At 37.6% G+C, this 26,789-nt stretch overlaps 2 protein-coding genes across 2 annotated transcripts in view; one reads left to right on the top strand and one right to left on the bottom strand.

The window, feature by feature from the left end:
• LOC113060180 (beta-chimaerin) overlaps positions 1-19,630 on the bottom strand; it is a 56,324-nt gene extending 36,694 nt beyond the window's left edge. Inside the window, exon 1 of the mRNA XM_026229068.1 lies at positions 19,123-19,630. Coding sequence (XP_026084853.1) covers positions 19,123-19,171 — 49 coding nt within the window. The 5' untranslated portion in view covers positions 19,172-19,630. The remainder of the gene's footprint in view (positions 1-19,122) is intronic.
• Positions 19,631-20,969: 1,339 nt separating this feature from the next.
• Positions 20,970-26,170, top strand: LOC113060179 (probable serine carboxypeptidase CPVL). Its single transcript, XM_026229067.1, has 13 exons — positions 20,970-21,114; positions 21,430-21,622; positions 21,865-21,983; positions 22,160-22,274; positions 22,463-22,521; positions 22,854-22,933; positions 23,007-23,073; positions 23,178-23,300; positions 23,881-24,012; positions 24,084-24,182; positions 24,272-24,445; positions 25,194-25,376; positions 25,693-26,170. The coding sequence occupies exons 2-13, from the start codon at positions 21,442-21,444 to the stop codon at positions 25,795-25,797; spliced, it is 1,437 nt and encodes a 478-aa protein (XP_026084852.1). The 5' UTR covers positions 20,970-21,114; positions 21,430-21,441; the 3' UTR covers positions 25,798-26,170.
• The last annotated feature ends 619 nt before the right edge of the window (positions 26,171-26,789 follow it).

The following is a 26,789-nucleotide window of genomic DNA, read 5'->3' as shown; positions in this document are numbered from 1 at the left end:
GTTGATGCTCTGTAAAAATAAACTCCATCCACTGGTCCCTTAATGCGTTTTTTTTTTTTTTTTTTTTGGCAGGGTTCTGTGCAGGGTTGTCTTGCCCTGGCAACCAAAAACACACTTCTGTGACATTTCGCGACGCACTCGCTCTGATCAGTGAATGTCTGTGCTCTCAGTGCTCTGCTATACAGGAGCGCGCGCACTTCCGGGAGAAGTGCCCTTAGGACCCATATAAGGAAATTCCGCTCCATCTAACGTCACACAGACCCATACTCGAAAAAAACTTTCCAAAACTTGTGACAAACCGGAAGGAGTATTTTGGGAACAAAAATACTCCTTCAAACGTACAACTTAATTTTTGAAACTTTGTCCATGTTTAGCATGGGAATCCAGCTCTTTAACAGTGTAAAAAAAAACTCAGTATGCATGAAATAGCATTTCACCCCCCTTTAATATATTTTCATGTTTTATGCTATGACATAAAATACATCCATAATACCACTTTGTCACTTTTTTAAAAGCTTTTATGTGTCTTGAAAAAGGTGGTTGCTAGCAAGCCGCTAAATAAGACTACAAAGATTGATGGGGACATTAAACATCAACATGACGAACAGGAAAACTCATACAGCCTGATTGTTTAGAATCGTGCTCTAGAATCTCACACTTTCAGGAAATGTCTTTTTAAATAAAGACCAAAAGAGTTGTCAGAAGCTTAATGGAGGTGACACTGAAGTCACATGACCGTGGTTACTTTTACTTTTTACTTCTGGCAATTGTATATGAGCTTCAAGATTCATAGTTGTTCATTAACAAAGATTATTATGATTAACAAAACACGAAAGAATAATAAACTTTTGTTGTTCACATAGCAGTGTTAATTTCGTTGACTAAATATTTTCGTCATTATTTTCGTCACGAATATATTTTTGCGGACGAAAACGAAATGAAAACTAAAATAGAAGGCACTGATGGAGACTAAAACTATGACTAAATTGATTGACATTATCGTCAACGAATAAAGGACGAGACGAAAATAGACTGTGATGAAAATCAAATCAGCAGACGGGAGAGATGCGAGGAATCAACAAAAGAACCGGCAAAACGGAACAGACTGCATGAGAGAAGAGAACCAATCCGAGCCTGACTTATTGAGACGTGAAGCGAAGGTTTTCAGTTTTTAAATGAGCTCCCGGGAAGACGGCATTCGAAGAGGTGATGTCTAAAAGAGCGACAAAATGTCCACAGCTCACTTCACGTTTGACAACGAACAAAACAAAACAAAGCGTAAAGCACGCGGAGCGCTCATTCGTGGCAAGAACACAACCAATTTGAAAAGACATTTACTGACGAGCCACCCGGACATTTTCTCAAATGTAATTTCACAACGATGTTCTTTTGTTTATTGAGCTAAGCAAAACTGGAAGACTGCAGTGCGTAGATGTTGTAGCATTAAATATTACGAACTGAAAAGTACTGTAAAATAGCCCCTTCTTCAAGTTAGATGAGAGCACAATACTAATACGTAATATCATGATAAATACATTTGATTAATACTAATGTTTAGTATATTTTATAATGTTCTACTTGTTGACAATATCACAAATATTTCTATATTAGTCATGTGAAACATGAATGTTCACATCCTATCATTATACATACAGACAAATGAATACCTTATAAAATCTTGTTACTTTTTTTTTATCCACCTAGCTGCCAACTTATTAAATATTTACTTTAAATGTATGCACTTATTGTTCAGCTCAGCTGTAAGCTTTAAGGTCCTGGACCTAACTTTATGTTTCTTTTATTGATGGTCAATTGGCAGCTAGTTATTGTTTACATCATGACAGTGTTTGTTGCTGCATAAAAGCTTTTGAATCGAAATAAAGACACAGTTGTGTTGAAATAAAGTTGAATTTGTGTTTTATATATTTTGGTTAAGTTTGTTTCCTATACCAGCTGTAAAAAATTGTCTAGTAAATCTGTTATTGATTTTAGTCTTATTTTATGCGACTAAAATACCAAGCAATTTTAGTCGACTAAAATACCAAGCAATTTTAGTCGACTAAAATAAGACTAAAATGAAAACAAATCAGATGACTAAAACTTGACTAAAACTAAAAAGAATTATAGTCAAAAGACTAAGACTAAAACTAAATTAAAATTTCGTGTCAAAATTAACACTGTCACAGAGCTTATTTTCTTTAAAAATCAAAAAATCATATTGAGTTTTTGTTGAAGGAACAAAGTTGATGGCCTACAAACATTTAATTCAAAATTTAATTATTACAAATTAAAACAAATAAAAACAGCTTAGTTTGGGGACCAATTCTCACTATTAACTAACTGTTAGCCACAACATTTGCATCAAAGAACTCCTAGTTTACTGCTTATTTATAGTTAGTAAGGTAGTTAAATTTAGGTTATGATTTAGGGATCTAAAATATGGTCTTGCATAAAAAGGCATTTATATGTGCTTTAAGTAAGGGATAATGTACATTATGTACACAGCTGGACGTACATTATCCCACTTATTACACGGCTACTTGCCTAATAAGGCAAGGCAAGTCAAGGCAAGTTTATTTATATAGCACATTTCGTACACAATGGTAAATCAAAGTGCTTTACAAAAGAAAGTAAAATAATCATGAAAAAAATATCAAAAAAATAAAACAAGAAATTTTTTAACTTTTAAAATGATTCAAAAATTGACTTATTTAAAATTAATTTAAAAACAGAAACAGAAAATGATTGTACATAAAAAAAAAAAAAAAAACAGTGAAAATACAGTGCAATCAGTTCGGACATTGCACAGTGCTCATTCAAGAAATGCACAGCTAAACAGATGAGTTTTAAGTCTAGATTTAAATGTGACCAGTGTTTTAGCACATCTGATCTCTTCTGGAAGTTGATTCCAAATGCGGGCGGCATAGTAAATAAAGGTGGACTCCCCTTGTTTTGTGTGAACCCTTTTTATTTCTAACTACTCGATTCGATTAGGGCTGGGACAACGCGTTAAGGTCATCGATGACGTCGATGCAAAATATGCACATCGATTCGTCGACCTGTTTTTATTTCTCTAAAAAACGTTTGCAAAACTTTTACCTTATGTGCGCTGAATATACGCGATGGACGGATCAAAATTCTGTCCAACGTTATATAACCAATCCAAGGGTTTTTCTGCGTTGATCTTTTTTTTTTGGCGGCTGTCAAAGCCTTATTTGATCGGTGAGTGATGTAGAATAGAATGACTGCTGCGCCTCACAGGGCGCGTACGAGAGAGAGCCCCGGCTTTTTTTTTCTCCATGACAGGCTGCTGGCTCCCACTGTTAATTTTTTTTTTTTTTGGAAAAGTACTCTCAGTATTAAGCCCTCAAGTTTACATTGGTTACTGTATTCTTTCAATTGCTCTAAACTAGTATTTTGGGTGACCTTTTTTATTGAATGCTAGACATCAAGTTGTTATTTTCATCTGAAAGAAGAACTTTTTTTTCAGTAAGCTAGGCCCTATGTGTTCAGTAAGCTTGTTTCAGTAAGCTGTGTGTTTTCAAGGCTTCAAGGTTTTATTGAATGCTATCTCTATACAAGTGCAAAGTAATGCATTCTTAGTCAGTCTTTTACAGAGGTGTCAAGTAACGAAGTACAAATACTTCGTTACTGTACTTAAGTAGAAATTTGGGGTATCTATACTTTACTTTATTTTTCAGCCGACTTTTTACTTCTACTCCTTACATTTTCAGGCAAGTATCTGTACTTTCTACTCCTTACATTTTAAAAATAGCTTCGTTACTGATATTTCATTTCGGCTTGTTTTCATTCCGGCTTGTCATCATTCAAAAAAAAAAAAAAAAAAAAAAAAAAAACCTATCCAGATAAATCGCGCCATCCAGATGGAGTGAATTTGATTGTGGTTGGATGATAAGTATAAACATATACCATTCCGACACCCTATTGGTCTGTACGCGATCCATCGCACCTGCACGTGACACAAATCACATCACAGTCCAGCCAGGACATAGACAGTTTTGGGTTCGTTTATCAAAAAATATATATCTTAAAAGTAGGGTTGGGTATGGAACCGGTATCCGATCGCCTCAGAGTCAGTCCCCTTAAATTTCACATGAAACCAGCGTCAGACCGGTCTCCTCCCGTCTTTCAGCTCTTCAATCCGCAGAGCGCGAACGGAGCAGCGCATGCGCACTTAAACAAATAGAGGACACAAGGTATGTGTTTATCGATAGATTGTTAGAATATCCATATCTGTGCAGTTCTTTGTCATAAATACAGTTTACAAAAGGTCACGAGGTAGCAGTCGGTTTCTCATCTGTAAAGTTTTCGCTCATCACACCACAGCCGGTTTCCTCCAGCGAAAATCTAGCTCTTAACACATATGATCGAACACATACTTTAATTAAACTTATTTAAATATACTTAATTTAATCATACGTACTTTATACATATACTACTGTGCAAAAGTCTTAGACACGTTAGTATTTTCACTTAAAAGAATGGTGTTCGGACAGTTATTTATATATTTTGCTGTAGTGTGTCAATATAAAATATCAGTTTACATTTCCAAACATTCATTTTGATGTTGTCAAACTGCTTGTGCATTCAAAATCGCAATAGATTATTATTAAAATTAATGGCAAACTGATATTTCCTACTGACACACTACAGATATAAATAACTGGCTTAAAACCCTTTTTGGGGAGAAAATACTATTTTTTCCATAAGACTTTTGCACAGTACTGTATTTTAAAAACGACATTGTTGCTACTTTATAAAGAATGCATTAATGACCATACAGTAATTCACAGAACTGATTTAAGACAGTGACAGACAGTGCTGTTAACTTAATATCAGAGTGAGTGACAGAGATACAGTAGAAACATTATGTGTGGTTTTGTATTACAGTTTTTTTCAGTCGCTAACAAGCATTTGTCCAAGCAGTTGTCACATTTTCAAAACTCTAAACACAATTAGCACAGCATCTGTCTATTGTGGCCATACCATTCACACATTTCATGTCGTTTTCACACAATATGGAGTCATTGAACACATTCCCACAATGCTTACATTTTCTGAACAGACAAGCTATACCTCCCAACAAAATTATGGATCGTTTTTGTAGTATTTACAAACGTTAACACACAACATCCCACAATAGCAAAAACAATGTTCCAAACCTTAGATACAGTATAAAAACCTCTGCTTCTGCAATGATATCAGTTAAAAAACAATATATCTTAGCTGATTTATGTTGTGTAAATTGGGCCATCCACAACTGATTCCAATCTGGCTCAGAGTCAATGGCAGGGGTTATTTTTTTCTATTACATTGACACTTATACAATAAAAGGAGGACTTTGAAGAGTGATATTTTTGGAAACAGAAACATAATTGTAATGTATGGAACGAGGAAGAGTAAGAGCAAGGGGCCCAGGGAGAAGAGCATGAGCAGTGAGAGGAGCATGAGCAGTGAGAGGAGCAGTGAGAGGAGCATGAGCAGTGAGAGGAGCATGAGCAGTGAGAGGAGCATGAGCAGTGAGAGGAGCAGTGAGAGGAGCATGCGCAGTGAGAGGAGCAGTGAGAGGAGCAGGAGCAGTGAGAGGATTATGAGCATGATCAGTGAGATGAGCAGGAGCAGTGAGAGGAGCAGTGAGAGATGCAGTGAGAGGAGCAGGAGCAGTGAGAGGAGCTGTGAGAGATGCAGTGAGAGGAGCAGGAGCAGTGAGAGGAGCAGTGAGAGATGCAGTGAGAGGAGCAGGAGCAGTGAGAGGAGCAGTGAGAGATGCAGTGAGAGGAGCAGGAGCAGTGAGAGATGCAGTGAGAGGAGCAGGAGCAGTGAGAGGAGCAGGAGCAGTGAGAGGAGCAGGAACAGTGAGAGGAGCAGTGAGAGATGCAGTGAGAGGAGCAGGAGCAGTGAGAGATGCAGTGAGAGGAGCAGGAGCAGTGAGAGGAGCAGGAGCAGTGAGAGGAGCAGGAACAGTGAGAGGAGCAGGAGCAGTGAGAGATGCAGTGAGAGGAGCAGGAGCAGTGAGAGGAGCAGTGAGAGATGCAGTGAGAAGAGCAGGAGCAGTGAGAGGAGCAGTGAGAGATGCAGTGAGAGGAGCAGGAGCAGTGAGAGGAGCAGTGAGAGATGCAGTGAGAGGAGCAGGAGCAGTGAGAGATGCAGTGAGAGGTGCAGTGAGAGGAGCAGGAGCAGTGAGAGATGCAGTGAGAGGAGCAGGAGCAGTGAGAGGAGCAGGAGCAGTGAGAGGAGCAGGAGCAGTGAGAGGAGCAGTGAGAGATGCAGTGAGAGGAGCAGGAGAAGTGAGAGGAGCAGTGAGAGATGCAGTGAGAGAAGCAGGAGCAGTGAGAGGAGCAGTGAGAGATGCAGTGAGAGGAGCAGGAGCAGTGAGAGGATTATGAGCATGATCAGTGAGAGGAGCAGGAGCAGTGAGAGATGGAGTGAGAGATTGTTTTTATCCCCCCCCCCTTTTTATCTGGGCTTTTTGCTGTTGTTGTTTTTTGTTCAGAATGCTCTTATGTGTTTCATGGATATTTTGTTCACTGTAAGCAATACTGTCGAGCCTGTTCTGTTCTATCATACCGTATTTCTACTGTACCTACTGCAGTAAACAGTAAAGAAAAAAAAATAGCTTTTTACTGGAATGCTTTTGAATGTGAACATTACTGTACATTTGGACATACAGTTCCTAACCAAGAAATTTAGTGTAAAACAGTGAATTGCATGTTTTGCATGCAAATACCTGTAAAACTGAGACTGGAAAGTCTATGCAGTTTTTGTAATGTCAACAATAGCCAGTATTTTGAAACCTGGTGTACTTTGATTGACTGCATGTACCTTGTGAGGTGAAAAAAAGTGTTATTCTTTGACAGAATAATTTAATTTTGAGTCAGATTTCCAGTGTTTTGGTAAAGTTGGTGTGTGCAGAGAAAGATGTGGTCTATTTTGAAATGAAAATTTAGTATATATTTAACAAAATGTGTTTTTGAGAAGAAAATTATCCATTTGGCCAATTGTGTTTTGTAGGTGTGAGTCTGTGTTAAGAGTTTAGAAAAAGTATCTGAAGTATGGTTAAGCGCTTGTTAGCGATTGAAAAAAACTGTAAATAATGACCCAGATTGTGAAATACATTTATTAGCCTTAGATTAAGGGAAGCACAACTTGCACAACAAGCTATGGATTTATTTTAAATATGTGTAATGTTCTTTAAAGTTATCCATAGTTTTTTTGTGGTTCTTTTTTTTAAAGTATCGGTTCAGGCACCGTTTAGGAGCCGGTACCGTTTTAAAAGTATTGAAAAGGCACTGGACCCTACTTAAAAGTTATTATTTCTCACTGGCTCATTTACCAAATGAGTGCTTTTTCTTCGTCCTCCACAAATTAAGCTACTGTACGTAATTCGGTAACGAGACGTTTTAATAAATTAGCGTTTTCGATTGACGATGCGATTGACAATGTTGTGATAAGTAGGCTATACCAACTTTGTAACTCGTTACCCCCCAAACACTGGACATAGCAGACGTATACATACATTTGGTACATGTACCAAATACAAGAAGGTATCAATCAAGAAAGTATCAGGATTATGATTTCTTTTTCAGTTTTAGTTTTTGATTAATCACTTGGATTAATCATTCATTTTGACAGCACTATTATGTTTACTGTAAATAGACAACCATACAAGTGTAATTGTTACTAAGCCTGTACCAATGTTCTTGTCCATTGCCCTTGCAGATTCCTGCAGGTAATCTTGGATGTACATTCCATTAAAAGTTATTGATGACAAGCCTCTGAAGTTTGACTTTTTGCACCATAACTAATACTTATTGGCAACTAGTCATCATATCTCTAGTCCTTTAATGTATTTGCATTGCACTAAAGTGCGTTCATTTTAAATGGGCATATATGCGGCTGATGAAGACCTGATGGTCGAAATGTTGCTTGATTAAATTCCTCTGGAGCAGTAGTTTTCAGTGTTCAGACTTCACTTCTTTATTTGTCTATATCATTTAGTTGTCTTGCACCTGCGTCCTAATTGGATGTTTGGGATGTGCACACCATTTTTGTATTTTCATATATGCGGCTGAAACAGGAAGCCTAGTGCATCCCAAATTTTTCAACATGAACATTTTAATATAACATTATAGTCATTATGGCCTATGGCCTTTAGAAAAATGTTTTTTGAGGCGGTGGGGTAGTGCACAATAGGCCCCTGTGGTGCGGCCTAAGCTTTTGTTCTTAATGGCATTTTTTTCCCCTTACATTACGTTTTTTAAACCAGTACTTTTACACTTTTACTTGAGTGAAAATCTTGAGTTGATACTTCAACTTCTACAAAAGTCTTTTTAAACCCTAGTATCTATACTTCTACTTGAGTAATGAATGCCAGTACTTTTGACACCACTGGTCTTTTATTTTGTAATTTTAAGAGCAATAAACATATATTGCAATGTTAAGTAATTCATGTTTTTTTCATTCAGATATGTAAATCAACATGTATAAAAGAATTCTGCTAATTTTCGACCTATTTCAAATCTACCGTTTCTGTCAAAAATCCTGGAAAAAATTGTTGCTCATCAGCTCCGTGAACATCTCTCTTGCAATAATTTATATGAGCAGTTACAATCAGGATTTCGTGCTTTTCACAGTGTTGAAACTGCACTTGTAAAGATTCCTAATGATCTATTATTAGCGGCTGATGCTGGTCTTCTGTCAATACTTATACTTCTTGACCTTAGTGCAGCATTTGACACCATTTCACATCCCATACTTTTGAGCAGGCTGGAATCTATTGGAATTACTGGTATGGCTTTAAGCTGGTTTGGTTCTTATCTTACAGATCGCATTCAATTTGTACAACTTAAACAGTTTAAATCAAAACCCACTTATGTTGTCACTGGTGTTCCCCAGGGCTCTGTTTTAGGACCTCTTCTGTTTATTATTTATCTTTTACCTATTGGCAGCATTTTTAGGAAATATGATATCCACTTTCATTGTTATGCTGACGACACCCAACTTTACCTGTCTTCTAAACCTTCTTCTAAGTTTCCCTCTTCTGCTCTTGGTGAGTGCCTAAGTGAATTAAAAGATTGGTTTTCAAGTAAATTTCTACAATTGAACAGCAGTAAAACAGAAATTCTTGTTGGTTCAAAAAATACAATAAGTAAGTCGAATATTTCTTCTCTGGAAATAAATAACTGTTCTGTTCCTCTATCGAATCAGGTCAAAAGTTTAGGTGTCATTTTTGACACAACTTTGTCTTTTTAATCTCACATAAATAGTGTTACCCGTTCTGCCATATTCGCAATATAAGTCGTCTGCGCCCTGTCCTTTCACTCAGGAGTACTGCTATGCTTGTGCATGCTCTTGTAACATCAAGAATCGACTATTGTAATGCTTTGTTTTATGGGCTTCCTTCCAAATCTCTTCATAAATTACAGTTAGTACAGAATGCTGCAGCTCGAGTCATTACCAAAACTTCCACTTTTGAACACATTTCTCCTGTTTTACAGAAGCTGCATTGGCTCCCGGTTAAATTCCGTGTGAATTTTAAAATTTTACTTTCAACTTACAAAGCACTTAACAATTTGGCTCCTTCATATCTCCATGATCTTCTTCATATACACACTCCTTCCCGCACTCTAAGATCTGCTTCTGCACTTACACTTGTTCAGCCACGCACTCGGACAACTTCTCTGGGGTCACGAGCTTTTGGCTTTGCTGCTCCCCATTTATGGAACTCTCTTCCTGTAGAAGTTCGCAACAGTTCTAGTCTCTCAGTTTTTAAATCTCGTCTTAAAACATATCTGTTTAGGCAGGCTTTTATGTGATTTAATGTTTGTTGTTGTACTGGTTTGATTGAGTAATGTCTTTTTTTTTTTTTTTTTTTTATGAATTGTGTAAGGTGTCCTTGAGTGCCATGAAAGGCGCCTTTAAATAAAATGTATTATTATTATTATTATTAGACTCGATCCTAATGATCTGAGTGCTCTGTTAGGTTTATATTCAGTGAACATATCTGCAATATATTTCGGTCCTAGGTCATTTAGTGACTTATATACGATTAAAAGTAATTTAAAATCAATCCTAAATGTAACTGGAACCCAGTGTAAGGACCTGAGGACTGGTGTGATATGCTCAGATTTTCTGGTTCTAATGAGAATCCTGGCAGCAGCATTCTGGATGAGCTGCAGCTGTCTAATGGTCTTTTTGGGAAGGCCGGTGAGGAGCCCATTACAATAGTCCACCCTGCTGGTGATAAAGGCATGAACAAGTTTCTCCAAGTCTTGGCTGGAAACAAAACATCTAATTATTGCAATGTATTTTAGATTATAGTATGCTGATTTAGTTACTGCTTTGACAAGACTACTGAAACTTAGGTCTGTCTCCAGAATCACACCAAGATTCCTGACTTGATTTTTAGTTGTTTGACCCCTAGAGTCAAGGTATGCATTCACCTCGATAACTTTATCTTTGTTTCCAAATGCAATGACTTTTTTCTTTGTTTAACTGAAGAAAGTTATGGCACATCCAACTATTAATTTCATCAATGCATTGGCAGAGGGAGTCAATGGGGCTGTAGTCATTTGGAGATAAGCCTAGATAAATCTGGGTATCATCAGCATAGCCAGCCAGTTTTCCAGTCTCTCTAGTAGTATGTTATGATCGACAGTGTCAAACGCGGCACTGAGATCTAGCAATACCAGCACCGATACTTTGCCAGAATCACAATTTAAGCAAATATCATTTATTATCTTTATGAGTGCTGTCTCTGTGCTGTGATGCGGTCGGAAACCAGATTGAAAATTGTCCAGGTATCCATTTGAGCTTAAGTATTTGTTCAGCTGATTAAAAACTACATTTTCTATAATTTTGCCTATAAAAGGAAGATTAGATATTGGTCTTAAATTGCTCAAAATGGTGTTATCAAGATTGCTCTTTTTCAGGAGGGGCTTAACAACTGCTCTTTTCAGGGAGTTTGGAAATGTCCCAGAAAGAAGTGAGGCATTCACCACTTCTAAAAGATTTGCTTCAAAACAGTTTAGCACAATTTTGAAAAAAGATGTGGGAAGTGTGTCAAGACAGCAGGTTGACGATTTTAGGTGCTGCACTATGCCTTCCAGAATTTTGCTGGGGGGTGAAAACTTTTGAACACGATGAAGATGGCCAAATTTGTCTTATTTTGGTGAAATATATATTTTTTCCCATTTAGTTCTGCCCTTCGTAAGCAACAGAAGATACTTGTATGTTTCCCGGTACACAAATTAAGTACAATTTACCTTGATCTTCAAATTCCAAAAGTTTTCACCCCCCAGCTCTTAATGCATCTTGTTTCCTTCTGGAGCATCAGTGAATGTTTGAATCTTTTTAAATAGTTGTGTTTGAGTCCCTCAAATGTCCTCAGTCTGAAAAGATGCATCTCAAAATCATAAAGTCACTGCTGGAAAGGGTTCAAATATGCAAAGATGCTGGAAAACTGAAGAATCTGCAGGACCTTAAAGATTTTTCTGAAGAACGCTGCTCAGTTTAACTGTTCAGAACAAACAAGGGACTCATGCACAACCATCACAAAACTGAAAGACAGTCGAAGATCATCAGGTAACAGAACACAGTACTAAGAACCAAGGGTTCCCAAAATTTTGAGTGGTTTTTTTTTAATAATTTCATCAATTTCTTGTCTTGTGGAATAAATGTTAATATCTTTTATGTACAATATCTTACTCAGGACAGTACTAAATAAACAAATAACATGCATTTAGTATGATCTCTCTTATTTTTTTAAAATTACTCATATTTTCACAGATTCTGCAAGGGGTGCCCAAACTTTCGAGCCCCACTGTAAGTAATAAGTAAACAATTAGACACAAAATCTTGATTTGAGTTGAAATATTTCTCCTTCCCGCACTCTAAGATCTGCTTCTGCACTTACACTTGTTCAGCCACGCACTCGGACAACTTCTCTGGGGTCACGAGCTTTTGGCTTTGCTGCTCCCCATTTATGGAACTCTCTTCCTGTAGAAGTTCGCAACAGTTCTAGTCTCTCAGTTTTTAAATCTCGTCTTAAAACATATCTGTTTAGGCAGGCTTTTATGTGATTTAATGTTTGTTGTTGTACTGGTTTGATTGAGTAATGTCTTTTTTTTTTTTTTTTTTTATGAATTGTGTAAGGTGTCCTTGAGTGCCATGAAAGGCGCCTTTAAATAAAATGTATTATTATTATTATTATTAGACTCGATCCTAATGATCTGAGTGCTCTGTTAGGTTTATATTCAGTGAACATATCTGCAATATATTTCGGTCCTAGGTCATTTAGTGACTTATATACGATTAAAAGTAATTTAAAATCAATCCTAAATGTAACTGGAACCCAGTGTAAGGACCTGAGGACTGGTGTGATATGCTCAGATTTTCTGGTTCTAATGAGAATCCTGGCAGCAGCATTCTGGATGAGCTGCAGCTGTCTAATGGTCTTTTTGGGAAGGCCGGTGAGGAGCCCATTACAATAGTCCACCCTGCTGGTGATAAAGGCATGAACAAGTTTCTCCAAGTCTTGGCTGGAAACAAAACATCTAATTATTGCAATGTATTTTAGATTATAGTATGCTGATTTAGTTACTGCTTTGACAAGACTACTGAAACTTAGGTCTGTCTCCAGAATCACACCAAGATTCCTGACTTGATTTTTAGTTGTTTGACCCCTAGAGTCAAGGTATGCATTCACCTCGATAACTTTATCTTTGTTTCCAAATGCAATGACTTTTTTCTTTGTTTAACTGAAGAAAGTTATGGCACATCCAACTATTAATTTCATCAATGCATTGGCAGAGGGAGTCAATGGGGCTGTAGTCATTTGGAGATAAGCCTAGATAAATCTGGGTATCATCAGCATAGCCAGCCAGTTTTCCAGTCTCTCTAGTAGTATGTTATGATCGACAGTGTCAAACGCGGCACTGAGATCTAGCAATACCAGCACCGATACTTTGCCAGAATCACAATTTAAGCAAATATCATTTATTATCTTTATGAGTGCTGTCTCTGTGCTGTGATGCGGTCGGAAACCAGATTGAAAATTGTCCAGGTATCCATTTGAGCTTAAGTATTTGTTCAGCTGATTAAAAACTACATTTTCTATAATTTTGCCTATAAAAGGAAGATTAGATATTGGTCTTAAATTGCTCAAAATGGTGTTATCAAGATTGCTCTTTTTCAGGAGGGGCTTAACAACTGCTCTTTTCAGGGAGTTTGGAAATGTCCCAGAAAGAAGTGAGGCATTCACCACTTCTAAAAGATTTGCTTCAAAACAGTTTAGCACAATTTTGAAAAAAGATGTGGGAAGTGTGTCAAGACAGCAGGTTGACGATTTTAGGTGCTGCACTATGCCTTCCAGAATTTTGCTGGGGGGTGAAAACTTTTGAACACGATGAAGATGGCCAAATTTGTCTTATTTTGGTGAAATATATATTTTTTCCCATTTAGTTCTGCCCTTCGTAAGCAACAGAAGATACTTGTATGTTTCCCGGTACACAAATTAAGTACAATTTACCTTGATCTTCAAATTCCAAAAGTTTTCACCCCCCAGCTCTTAATGCATCTTGTTTCCTTCTGGAGCATCAGTGAATGTTTGAATCTTTTTAAATAGTTGTGTTTGAGTCCCTCAAATGTCCTCAGTCTGAAAAGATGCATCTCAAAATCATAAAGTCACTGCTGGAAAGGGTTCAAATATGCAAAGATGCTGGAAAACTGAAGAATCTGCAGGACCTTAAAGATTTTTCTGAAGAACGCTGCTCAGTTTAACTGTTCAGAACAAACAAGGGACTCATGCACAACCATCACAAAACTGAAAGACAGTCGAAGATCATCAGGTAACAGAACACAGTACTAAGAACCAAGGGTTCCCAAAATTTTGAGTGGTTTTTTTTTAATAATTTCATCAATTTCTTGTCTTGTGGAATAAATGTTAATATCTTTTATGTACAATATCTTACTCAGGACAGTACTAAATAAACAAATAACATGCATTTAGTATGATCTCTCTTATTTTTTTAAAATTACTCATATTTTCACAGATTCTGCAAGGGGTGCCCAAACTTTCGAGCCCCACTGTAAGTAATAAGTAAACAATTAGACACAAAATCTTGATTTGAGTTGAAATATTTGAACGCAAAGCTTCCATGAAGAAAGCAGTTGCTAACAAGACACATGTTCAAGCTATACGGACATTTAAGGGATAAGGTGCAACCAAACCAATTATTACACAACATTTCAACACATAAATAATTAAGTCGATAAAATATATTGATTTAAGACAAAAGAAAAGAAAAATCTTACCAGGTTGTTATCTTATAATCCATTACAGTATACAAAACAGTAATCGCAAATGGCAGCAGCTGTGTTTATGAATTGTGAGAGAGAATCCGTGATACCAGGATGACATAATTAAATAATTGTAAACATATTATTGAATACAGTTTTAATATTTTAGGCTAAACATACCTCAGAATGTCCTGACTGATTAATCAGAATCAGGTATTCCACAGAGCTGTGTAATAAGTACTAATAAACAACCAATATGCTGGTAATATGCATGGTAATAAGCAACTATTAATAGTGATAATTGGTCCCTAAACTACAGTGTAACCATCTTTTTATATATATATAAGTATCGTAAACTAACCATTTAAAGATTTGATTCCACTTAAATGACAAACGTTTGTGTTTATGTGTCAACCTGATTTAAAAAATAGTATCAAAGACTACCCCTGTAAACTCAGTTTTCAAGTTGTGTAATGCCAGTCAGTCAAATTAAAGCTTCCAAGACAGAGAAAGTGCTTTCCAGTTTTGTGTGCAAAATGCATCAGTGAACAGATTGTTTGGGGGTCAGTGGGCCTGCCATTTGAGATTACACACATATACACACATGCATGTGCACATGTACAGTAAACAAGCACACAGACACATCGGTAGCAGGGAGATCCATTGTGTGGTAATGTGATTCCAGAGGGTGATTGATGACCATGGGGATCTCCACAGAGGTGATTAATAATAAATGCAGAGACACAAAAAGAGGTGAGCATTAAAACTCTCTTCTCTCATCTAGTTCTCAACAACATTCCATCCACTAATAAAACTGCAGGCTTAAATAAGCCTCTTATTTCGCTCAGACTTACTATACTGACTGTAAAACTACAGTGGGAATCACACAAGAAACTTAAGATGACCACTAATGAACAGACCATATTACAGTGGCTTCTGTCAGAAGGAAAGCCTTTATAAACACGATTATAATACAGCTTTCTGAAGACCGAAGCAGAGAAAGTACCATTTTCTGGGTAGTAAGTTATGTGTACGGCTCATTTACCATCTCTGTCATCACAGCCTGAGGTTCCATTCAGTCTTTCGCCCCTTCATTCATGCTTTTTTTAGCTATATGCAACAGTTGAGTAAAGACCTTGAAAAACTGAAATCTCTTCAGCTTAAGAGCGATTTTGTCTGGTTTTAGGAGTTCTTCTATTCACTTTTTCCTTAGCTGTTGACTTTGATGTTAACCAACTCCAGAACTAATGGGGCGTTTACACAACAACGCTTTCAGCCAATAACAGGAAACTTTTTGGAAAACGCATATTTTTGAAAATGGTTTTCAAAGTGCAAGTTTTTATTATTGTTATTATTGTTATTGTTTCCTTGTAAACACCCACTACGGGAATCTTTAAAAACGGTGACGTCATGCGCTTGTAGTACATGTTAGATATGTAGACATGCACAGTATATGTCGATTTACTACACCAATATTACAACCAACAGCAGAGGCGGATCATATACATCATATAATCATCACTTCCCTACAGGTACTGTTTACTAACAAGGTGACAGCGCCAACTACTGGCCTGGTATACATAATGCAGAATTTTTGGCCGTTTTCATGGATATGTGTAAATGCGAATCATTTTGAAAATGTGTATACGTGAAACTTTTCTGTTTTTGTCTACAACATAGTCATGTATACGTATAGCCTAAGAAGAAAAAAACATTTACCTCAACAGGCTGATGCCGTATGAAATGCAAAGAGACCAAGTGAAAAGGAAACGCAAACACTGTTGTGAGTTATCTCTCCTGCTGTTTGCTTTCCAGAGCTTTCAATCATGTTATCGGTTCCTGTTGTAGGACTCGCATTCACTTCATCTCAACTCCAGTGAACCAGAAGAGCACAGAACCACAGAAGACAGACATACAAGTTGTAACAAAAATATGTTCTTACTTGTTAAGTATGGTGTGTTCAAGTTGCAATGAAAATATGTTCATACTTGTTACTTGATGATTAAACAACATAATATTTTCTGTTAGAGCCCAATTACATAGGTACAAGTGTACTGTAAACGCCGTTCCAAATTTTACTTTAAAAGAATGAACCCCATGCAGATTCATATGTAGGGAAGTAGTCTTTTAGCAGATGCTATTATATGAAGTCTTATCCAAAGCGACTTACTGAAGTGCACTTATGGTCAGGACAATCTGTCTGGAGCAATCTGGGGTTAAATGTCTTGCCCAAGGGTACAATGAAAGAGGCGAGTACCTCCTTACTAGGATTAAACCAGCGACCTTCTGGTCAAGTGCCCTAAACATAAGTCAACCCCTTCAGATTAAAAGAAATCGAATCAGCACGAATCACCCATAATTTTTCAACTTCATTCCTAAAACTTTCACAAGCTTGCAGCTCTGAGCTGCAGTCCCAGGTTTCCTTTAGGGAAACATCAAAGCTCGAAGTGGCCTTTGATGTCAGAAGAGCTGAGCCGAGCGGCATCCATCTCAACCAGTCTGCCCTGCATTTGTTTACAGCCCTGCTCTTGGCTAATATAAAGCAGAACATGTGCGTGTTACACGCACCCCAACTAGATGAAACAAGGTTTCTGCCAAAAAAGCATTTTTCAAACATAATGATACTCCCTTGACAGACACAGAAAGCCTGATAGAGGCGCGGCATGTGACATCCGATGATTACACCAGGGGCACGGAGCTAATGACAGCTCTCCATACCGCAGGCAGAAAAGACTCCCCGCCTTCTGCAGGCCTCGCAGCCGCAGTGCACTTCTGCTTCTTCAGCAACATGCATGTGAGATAATCTATTTGGGAATGGATGGTGACCACGGAGAGTCAAGGCTTGGCTTTATCCCTTAACTGGATCTCAAGAGCCCGTGGCTTGGCGTGGAGGAGTCGTCGCGGTTCTGTGCATCAGCATGAAGAGTTACAGCAAGCACGAAGTGAATTAGACAAACCCTCTCTTTTTCTCTCCCAAGGTCACTATTGAGTCTTAACGTTATGAGTGCCTATTTGAAAATGGTTCTTCTTTACACGCCCATTCAACAAAGCTTGTTATTTGAACTTGTTCTCCCTTGAGAGGTGTATACTGTCCCTAAGATCATACACATCCCTCCTTCTGTTCGTACAAACGCAATGTCGAGCAGCACAGTATGAGAACAGGGTGTTAACATGCGTTTCTGTGTAGGAGTGATTCTGAGTACGCTTCCAACCTTATCTCTCCTCACACTCGTGATTGGTTGATCGGTGGAACACCTGCTCTTCTGTGCTTCTCTCACCTCCAGCCAACATGGTGCCTTACAGTGCATTTAGAGATGGTGGTTTTCTTCAAATGTGTAAGGTCATAGAATGTGATAAAAGTCATACTATATATATACTGCCATTAAAAAGTTTGGGGTCAGTGTGTTGTGCCATGGGTTTTAAAAAGTAACTAGTAACTGTAGGTGAAGGTTAATATATAGGCAGCCAAACTCCCACACAATGCAGCTCAAACACCACATGACACCCAGCTAGGAAGAAGACAGATGATTTTAAAAGCTCATTTTCAACATCAATAATTTCTTGGGGATAATAAGAACAGGATAATAGAAAATGTTTCAAGTGAATAAAACAGAGAGAGGAACAGCTTTTAGGGTAATTAGTTTTCATCACACGCCCATGAACACATTTGATGACTCATTTTAGATGAACATTTTTTTGGGGTTTTAGGATATATATGCCTGTTGTAACCTAGATCCCTTGAGACATTGGGCAGGTAGTGCATGTGAACTGGATGTGTCCAAACCAGTTTTTGGTTCCCATATTCATGTTTCTACAGATTTTAAAGACATTTTTTAGAAAGATTGACTGTTGTTGTTGGCAATACCGGCACTGGCAGTGATACTTGGGATATCAGACTAATTTATAAACAATGCTGACATTATATTATTGCTGTTATTCCCAAATCACACTTGGGTCATTCCAAGAAATGAGTCTTTTCCATTTTGTGACATTTCTGCACAACTTTAAGCATTCAAACAGAAAAGTCTTAACTGTTAATGGACTGCATTTTGTTTCAATAAATCAAAAAAAACAAAAAAACAAAAATCAACTGAGGCAATGAATTGGAAGCAGCCACAAATCTTTTCTTCCATATTACTGTACGATGTAAACATGAGTGGATTAATCTCATGCCGACTTTAATAAATCTGTTGTTTACTGTACAAAATCATGGTAACAGGACTGATTCCATATACAGTATATACAATAAAAGTTATTTATTATGTATGCACTTGTTAAGGGGAAGTTATGGTAACAGGGCTCACATATTACTTTAATAAATAAAATAAAAAATAAATATATATAGAGGGAGGGAGAGAGAGAGAGAGAGAGAGGAAAAGACAAAATGTTTATAATTCCACATTAGATTTCAGTGCACGCAGTACCCAATAATATTTCAGCACTGTACACATTTTAGATTTGTAGCTCTCACCATAATGTAGCATGTATTGCTATCATGTTCATAGAATCAGATAGAGGTGGCCTTTAAACCTCATGTACAGTGAGTGTGACATTACACAATCATCTGCCACGGTGCACTGGTTATATTGGTGAAGGAAGTCAAAGGTCTGGCTCACCCTGGATGAGGAAAAGGAATGACACACCTCTTCACCATGTTCTGTCTTGTCTGCTTTAATTACACCCAAAACCACAGAAATTAAACTGCCAGTGCCAACCATCTCCATTCTGCCATCACCACGTCAATTGCTTATTCAGATTCCCAAACAAATGATCCCCGTTTCATTTGGATTCATCACTACTCACCCGAAGAGACGGAGGAACCCGACAGACTGGAGTTGCTGGACGCTGCCATCGCGTCTAATTCTGAATCTACCCGCTTACTGGCGTCTTTTGGGGCTTGACAGCTCTTCCATCTCAGTCTCTGCTGTCCTGACCTGTCTTCAGCTCTCTCTAGAGTTCCTTCTAAACAGCCGATAAAATCCAGCTGTGAGCGTCGGATCAGACGGGAGTCGCCAGCGCTGCCGCATTTACAGGCGCGCGTGTGGCAGCAGAAGAACCATGTGATGAAACTAGTTGAAACAACCTCAGATACACGTACAGAATATGTGACAACTCATCTACTCTTCACCGTAATGAAAAGCAGAATTCCAAAAAAAAACTTCCCGGACGTTCCGTGTGCTGTCAGTGCCAGTAGGTTTCACCATATTTCAAGGAATCAGTCAGGGATTTCACTGTATCGCCTCCATGTGCCACTTCTAGGCGCGTAATAAACACAGAGTGTGTGAGGCGAGTCCGCCTTCTTAAAGTGGAAGAGCGCGCACGTTCTTCCTGTCTACAGTAACTGACCATGCTATAAACCTGACTTGCACGCCTCTCAGCTGTGTGCTGTGACCATATAAGAAAGGTGCATTACTTCTGCTGTTCAGAAATGTTATGTTCAGAACTTATGGCTTCCCAGCATACATTAAACAATGCAGTAATAAAGGCACACTTTGATGTGTTATCGCTTTTTAAAAAAGGTATTCGAATATATTTTTTTTTTTTGCAAAACCTACTATCATAAAACGAACCTAGCAAGAGAAGTAGATCATTTTAAAAACATCAAATGTCTGTAGTTTATAACATCACTGTACATTTACTTTAAAGACATGTAATTTAGTCACATCCACTAAAAAGCATGTTGCACTGACCAAAAATATAGTACAATGTAGGCCTAGGTCTATTTTTTTTCTGCCCTATATATATATATATATATATATATATATATATATATATATATATATATATATATATATATTAAATGCTGAGGTTTGTAACCAGCATTTGAGACATGTTTAAATACAGTTTAAACCCCTCATTTGTATGCTTTTCTAGCAATAAACATCAATTAAATAGTTTCATGAATGCAGTCATCACTATTCGTGTAGAAATGTATTTATTACTTGTTGTCCATTCATTATGTTTCTTATTGGGTGCCACGATTTTAAGGAATCTTACATTTGTGTAAAAAGGTGGTCTCATGTTGCTTATACACAACATGAGACACAGATTAAATGTTACATTTTGGCCATCAAGTCATGTTTTGTTCAAAATATGAAAACATGATTTTAATTATTTGATGCAGTCGACAAGGTCAAGATTTCTTATGATGGACAGACCAAAATCATCTTTCTGTCTTTCACGTGTGCTGTTAGGCCTTCATTGCCTCTCAAGTGAACTGTGGCATGTTTTACAAGTGAATTTCAGGTCAGAGCAAGTGTTTATCAAGGAAAGCTGTCATTTGTATATTAAATGTGTTGTCATTTATACAATTTAATTAATTGTTGGCCAAATTGTTTTGATATTTTCATGTTTCTAATTTTTTTCTGTTTAATTTTTTGTTTTGGCTTCATAAATGTTTTACAATTTTGTATGATTTTCTTTTATCCGATTAGAGACATAGCTACAGTACTAGGCTATAACAGCTGCATTTTCAATGGCTTTTTGTGGTCAAAACTGTAGATTTTTTAGCAGCAAAATCGTAACAACTAGAAGATCTACTACATAACTATAATGCATATTGTATAATATATTGGTGAAGTTGATAAATGGGTTGGGAGCTGCTCTTCTCAAAGAGGCCCGTGGGGGTCAGTGTTCTCGACTGAAGTTCCTGGTTTCACTGCGATCACGTGACACACAGCCCATATAGTCATGTGACTGGGTGCAAAACAAGCCGATCTGTATTTACTGTAGCTACTTTAGCTTCATATGCCAATGCAAACGGCTTCTGGATTCTGATTGGCATCTGGCTTCAAGGTAACGCTATTATTATTATTATTACTCAGAAAAACAAGATGTACATAAATGATCAAGTATTTGATTTGATAGTAACATTAACAGTCGATTACTCTTGTCTTTTCTGTTCTTATATCCATAACTCATTTTTATTAGTACGTAACTTATGTTCCTTATTTTTCATGACTGACAGACTGACAAGAGATTTTTTATTCTCTCTCTCTCTCTGATCTGATATGTTGAAGCTTGTAAAGACAGATGGCAGTCTGTAATACGAGCCTTTTAATATCATGTTTGCTCACTGATCCCCGTGTCATATGTCTGTGCTGTCTACAGTTAAACTATATAATGCTGAAGGAAACGCTGAGGCTGCTGTTCCTCTGGGCTCTTCTGGAGTCGGTCAGATCACGCGGGTGCTCCTCGTTCTTCTGCCGGAAATCACACCGTGTGAGCGGGTCACGCTTTGGAGTTGACCCGGGCAAACCCCTGATGCTCACTCCCTACCTAGAAGAAGGGAAAATAGAAGAAGGCAAGCATGCTGTTTTTGCATAGAATAATCTCAGTTCCTCTTCTTTCCCTTTAATCTGCCCTTTTCTAAACGGAAAGTTAGACAGTCTATCACAACATGTGGAGAAGTTAGTGAGAGATTGAGTTGAGATCAGTTGGATGTCCATGATAAAATATTTTATTTTAACTGCCTTTATTCATAATTCACTGACGTTTCTGATTCGTATGCTAATACGCTGCCACTGATGTATTGTGAATGTGCAGCCAAAAAACTGAGTTTGGTGGGACCCCTTCCTGGTGCCAATGTCAAAAGTTACTCAGGATATCTCACTGTGAACAAGACCTACAACAGTAACCTTTTCTTCTGGTTCTTTCCTGCCCAGGTAGTATAAAGTTAAACATTATTTTTGTACCTCATGAATATGAACAGCACTAAAGTTAAGACTGATCTTCTGATTATAGCTTCTACATCACTTGAGTCAGGTGCTTTCAGAAGTCGTTCACAACAAATGATACAGAGCTTACAGCATTCTTTCTTTTTTCTGATTTGATGATTTAGGAGAAACCAGAGACGGCTCCGGTGCTGCTGTGGCTGCAAGGAGGACCTGGAGGCACCTCCATGTTTGGCTTGTTTGTGGAGCATGGCCCATATTTTGTACATAAGAACCTCACATGTGAGTACAATTCCTGTATGCCATGTTACATTGTGTTGATGGAGATTGGCATGTTTTTTTTTTTTCTGTCTTCTGAATTATGTATATCTTTTTTTTTTTTTGCTTTATAGTGAAACTCTGCATTTCAGATATCAATGTTTTAAATGACCATGGAAGCTTAAATTTAACCCTTTGCTGTCTTTCTGCAGTGGGCTATAGGGAATTCCCCTGGACATCACGATACTCTGTTCTTTACATCGACAACCCGGTGAGTTTAGTGTATTTGAATTATATCAGACTCCGATTGATATGTCTGCAAATGAGGGATGTCAATGTTAATTGTAAAAAAATTTTTTAATGTTAATGCATTTATAAGTGTTATGTGCAATTTTGTCTTCATGAATTAAACCCATATGATAGGTTTCATTTACTTTTCAATTAATTCCTGAAAACGTCTTTAGGAGAATCAGTTATATTATTTCCCTTGTTTTTCATGCAATTGAAAAATATTTTTGTTTTCACATATACTGCACATATATAGACCAATATATCTATGACTGGTTTTAATGAAATTCTATATCTTAAATGGATGTTTTTAAGGTTGGGACAGGATGGAGTTTCACTGAAGATGACCGAGGGTTCGCCCAAAACCAGGATGATGTGGGCAGAGACTTGTACAGGTACCACGGCAAAAGTTTAATGTATATCCAAGACAATGTGAGATGTATATGCTTAAAATTTCCCCCTTTGCAGTGCCCTGACTCAGTTCTTCCAGATATTCAGTGAGTTCCAGTCTAATCCGTTCTACGCTACAGGCGAGGTGAGGAAAGGAACCTCATTTTGGAGTGATACAATCCGAATCCAGCTCTCTTGTACAGTCAAAATACTGTGTTGTTAACTATAATTCACTTTTAAAATCCTTAGTCATATGCCGGAAAGTATGTTCCAGCGATTGGCTACTACATCCACAAGAACAATCCCTCTGCCAAAGTGAAGATCAACTTTAAAGGAATGGCCATTGGAGATGGTCTGTGTGACCCCGAACTGGTGAATGAAAAGGATATTACATTTAAAACCCATTAAAATGCCAGATACCGTATTTTTCGGACTATAAGTCGCACCTGAGTATAAGTCGCATCAGTCCAAAAGTACGTCATGATGAGGAAAAAAACATATATAAGTCACACTGGACTATAAGTCCATTTATTTAGAACCAAGAACCAAGAGAAAACATTACCATCTACAGCCACGAGAGGGCGCTCTATGTTTTCAGTGTAGACTACAGGAGCACTGAGCAGCATAGAGCGCCCTCTCGCGGCTGGAGACGGTAATGTTTTCACTTGGTTCATGTCTCTTGGTTCATTTCTCTCAGTTCCTGTCAAATTAATTTTGATAAATAAGTCGCACCTGACTATAAGTCGCAGGACCAGCCAAACTATGAAAAAAAAGTGCGACTTATAGTCCGGAAAATATGGTTCTTTTGATTTACAGAAGTGCCATTGCTCTGAATTGGCGCTGAGGCTTACAGTATGACGTTTTGTAAAGCTGCTTTGAAACCATATGCACTGTGATCGATTTGACTTGACTCCTTGATGTGCAGGACTTTAATTTCTGGATTTTGTCTCAGATGCTGGGAGGTTATGCAGATTTCCTCTATCAGACGGGTCTCGTGGATGAGCTGCAGAGGCAGCATGTGCAGCAGCAGACGGATGCAGGAGTCAAGCTCATCCAGGAGCAGAGATGGGTGGAGGCCTTTGAGGTGAGTGATCAATCAGGGCACTGCGTCGTCTTTATTTCATCCGTTCTGAAAACATCTCGTCTCTCCGTCAGGTTTTTGACAGTTTACTGAATGGCGATCTTGTTCCTTATCCCTCATACTTCCAAAACGTCACTGGTTGCAGCAATTACTTCAACTACATGCAGTGTCAGGTACCCACATATTTCATTACAGCAAGCAAACGGATGGGAATGAGGTCTTCTTCATATGAATGGCTAGTTCTTTTTTTTTTCTTAAACAGGAACCTCCAGATCAGGAGTATTTTTCTGCGTTTGTGACTCTATCAGAAGTCCGTCGTTCCATCCACGTTGGGAATCTCACGTTCAATGATGGCTCAGATGTTGAGAAGCATCTGCTTCAGGATGTCATGAAGTCGATCAAGCCCTGGCTCGGCGTCCTCATGGACAACTATAGAGTGAGGAAACCATTCCATTGTTTGTGTTGGGAGTTTTATGGCCTTTGTTAAATGATATAGTAACTCCTTAATCATATTCAATCCTTGGGTTTAGGGATGCACGATATATAAATACCATCTTGATTATGGGTCACAATTTGAGATTCTTTAAAGTCGAGTAAGTGCTCGTCTCGAAATATTGCTAACTATAGAAAAAGTAATTCCTGCGTTTACTTTATAAAAGATTTAACAGCAAAAAGACACATGTACTACGACATGAAGTGAACATTTGTAGAATTATACTAATTATACTTTTGATCATGCTGATAATCCGGTTTTGATCTTGCTGATAATTTAGAGGCCTTAGAAATTTACATTAGGCTTCTAGGCTTTCTATTGTACATTTGTGCCATTTTAAAATTATTGATTTTAGTTTTTTTGTACTTTGTTTAACTATTTCATTGATAATTAATCTTTTTATTCAGGTAAAATTATATAGAACTTCCAGCTATAAATTAAATACTATTCAATTATTGTTTTGGACAGATTTTTAATATTGGCAAGGGGTATGATTTATGGAAGTGGATTTCATATTTGGAATTTCAAATCCCATCATATATTCCGACTCTCAGTATAACGTTGTTAAGTTACTTGAATTGCTTATATTTTTAACATGGTGTCCCTCGAAATTCAAATTGAATAGACCCCATAGCTATCAAAAACTCACACTTAGGATGAATCTGTGGGATGGATTTGATCGTGTTCACAGGTGTTGATCTACAGCGGACAGCTTGATGTCATCGTTGCAGCCCCTCTAACGGAGCGCTTCCTGCCCACGGTGAACTGGACCGGAGCGGACGAGTATAAAAAAGCAGAGCGCTTCCACTGGAAGGTCCAGCCCAGTGATACTGAAGTGGCAGGATATGTGCGACAAGTAGGAGAGTTCCTTCAGGTGAGGCTCTGCAGTATTGCTAGATACAACATATTTAAATTATCATCAGCCAGACTAGTATTTCATTTTGAAATGATCACCATTGGCTGAAAGCTCACAGCCTTGTCAGTAGATAAAAAAAACTAATATATTTGAATTTATAATAACTATAACAATTTTGGTGTTAGTATTTAAATATTGTGTAAAATAAATCAGTTCTAATTAACGTATTTCTTGTTGTTATTATTTGCTGTAATTACATTGGCTGATGCAAATGTAAACAAAGTTGTAAAAACAAGTGTAATACATTCATGTTGACTTTTTTTCTTCTCTGTAGGTGATTGTGAGGGGAGGCGGGCACATTTTGCCTTATGACCAACCAGAGAGATCTTTTGACATGATTGACAGATTCCTTTCAACAGATGGATTCTCCTCACACTGACACACTAAACTCTAATAGAAAGTATAGCAGGGCTGTCAAACTCAGTTCCTGGAGGTCCGGAGCCCTTCAGAGTTAAGAATCAACTCTAATAAAAGTCAAGTCCTTCAGACTTACTTGAAAACAGGGATGGAACCAAACTCACCAGGGCTCCGGCCCTCCAGGAATTGGGTTTTTGGCACCCCTGATGTAAAGTTACCTCTGAATGAATCATAGTTCAAATGTGTAATGTGTGTTTCAGTGCAGAAGTCTGTGTGCTGTTATGAAAAAGGTTAGGGGTTATATTTTTATCATGCTGAGTGTTAAGTGCTGGGGGTATGTTTTTATTGTACATGATAAATTTTTGATTAAAGTGTGACTTGATTATAATGTGCTAGCAATCTTGTTGTGTTTTGAATCCAGATGGATATTTTCATCTATTCAGTGTGAGGATCATTACTTTTACTCTGCTATGCCAGCATAATTATACACTCCTCATCATACCTGCACAGCTAGCGAAATTTCCAGCTAATTTCCACATATTTCCAGCATATTAGCTGTGTATTACTAAAGCATGTATTAATGCCTTATTCTGCATGACCATATTTTAGATCCCTTAATCCGGTCCCATACCTAAACTTACTATTACTAAAAATTAAATTAAGAGTGTATTGAGAAGAAAGTCATAGTTAAAAATGAGAATTGGTCCCCAAACTAAAGTGTTGGCCAATAACAGCATCTTTTTCAGTAAAGTAATAATGAACCTGAGCATTATATGTTCGTTTTCTTATAGGGTGTGCAATGCTGCACTGTAAACTGTAGAAGAAAAGACGTGCTTCAGTGCAAACAGAAGATGAGGGGAAGAAACTAGAGAGGAAATAACAGGTAGACATATGACCTACTTTAACAGGAAGGAGGCAGGTTCGTTTTATGTTAGGACTGAAAATCAAAAATAGGCTAAATAAAATATATAGATTTGCTAAAAGCACAACATGCCAAAAAAAAATTTGAAACTC

The sequence above is a fragment of the Carassius auratus genome, chromosome 41, assembly GCF_003368295.1.
Source record: "Carassius auratus strain Wakin chromosome 41, ASM336829v1, whole genome shotgun sequence".
NCBI lineage: Eukaryota > Metazoa > Chordata > Actinopteri > Cypriniformes > Cyprinidae > Carassius > Carassius auratus.
This window is presented reverse-complemented; position numbering and strand designations above follow the sequence as displayed.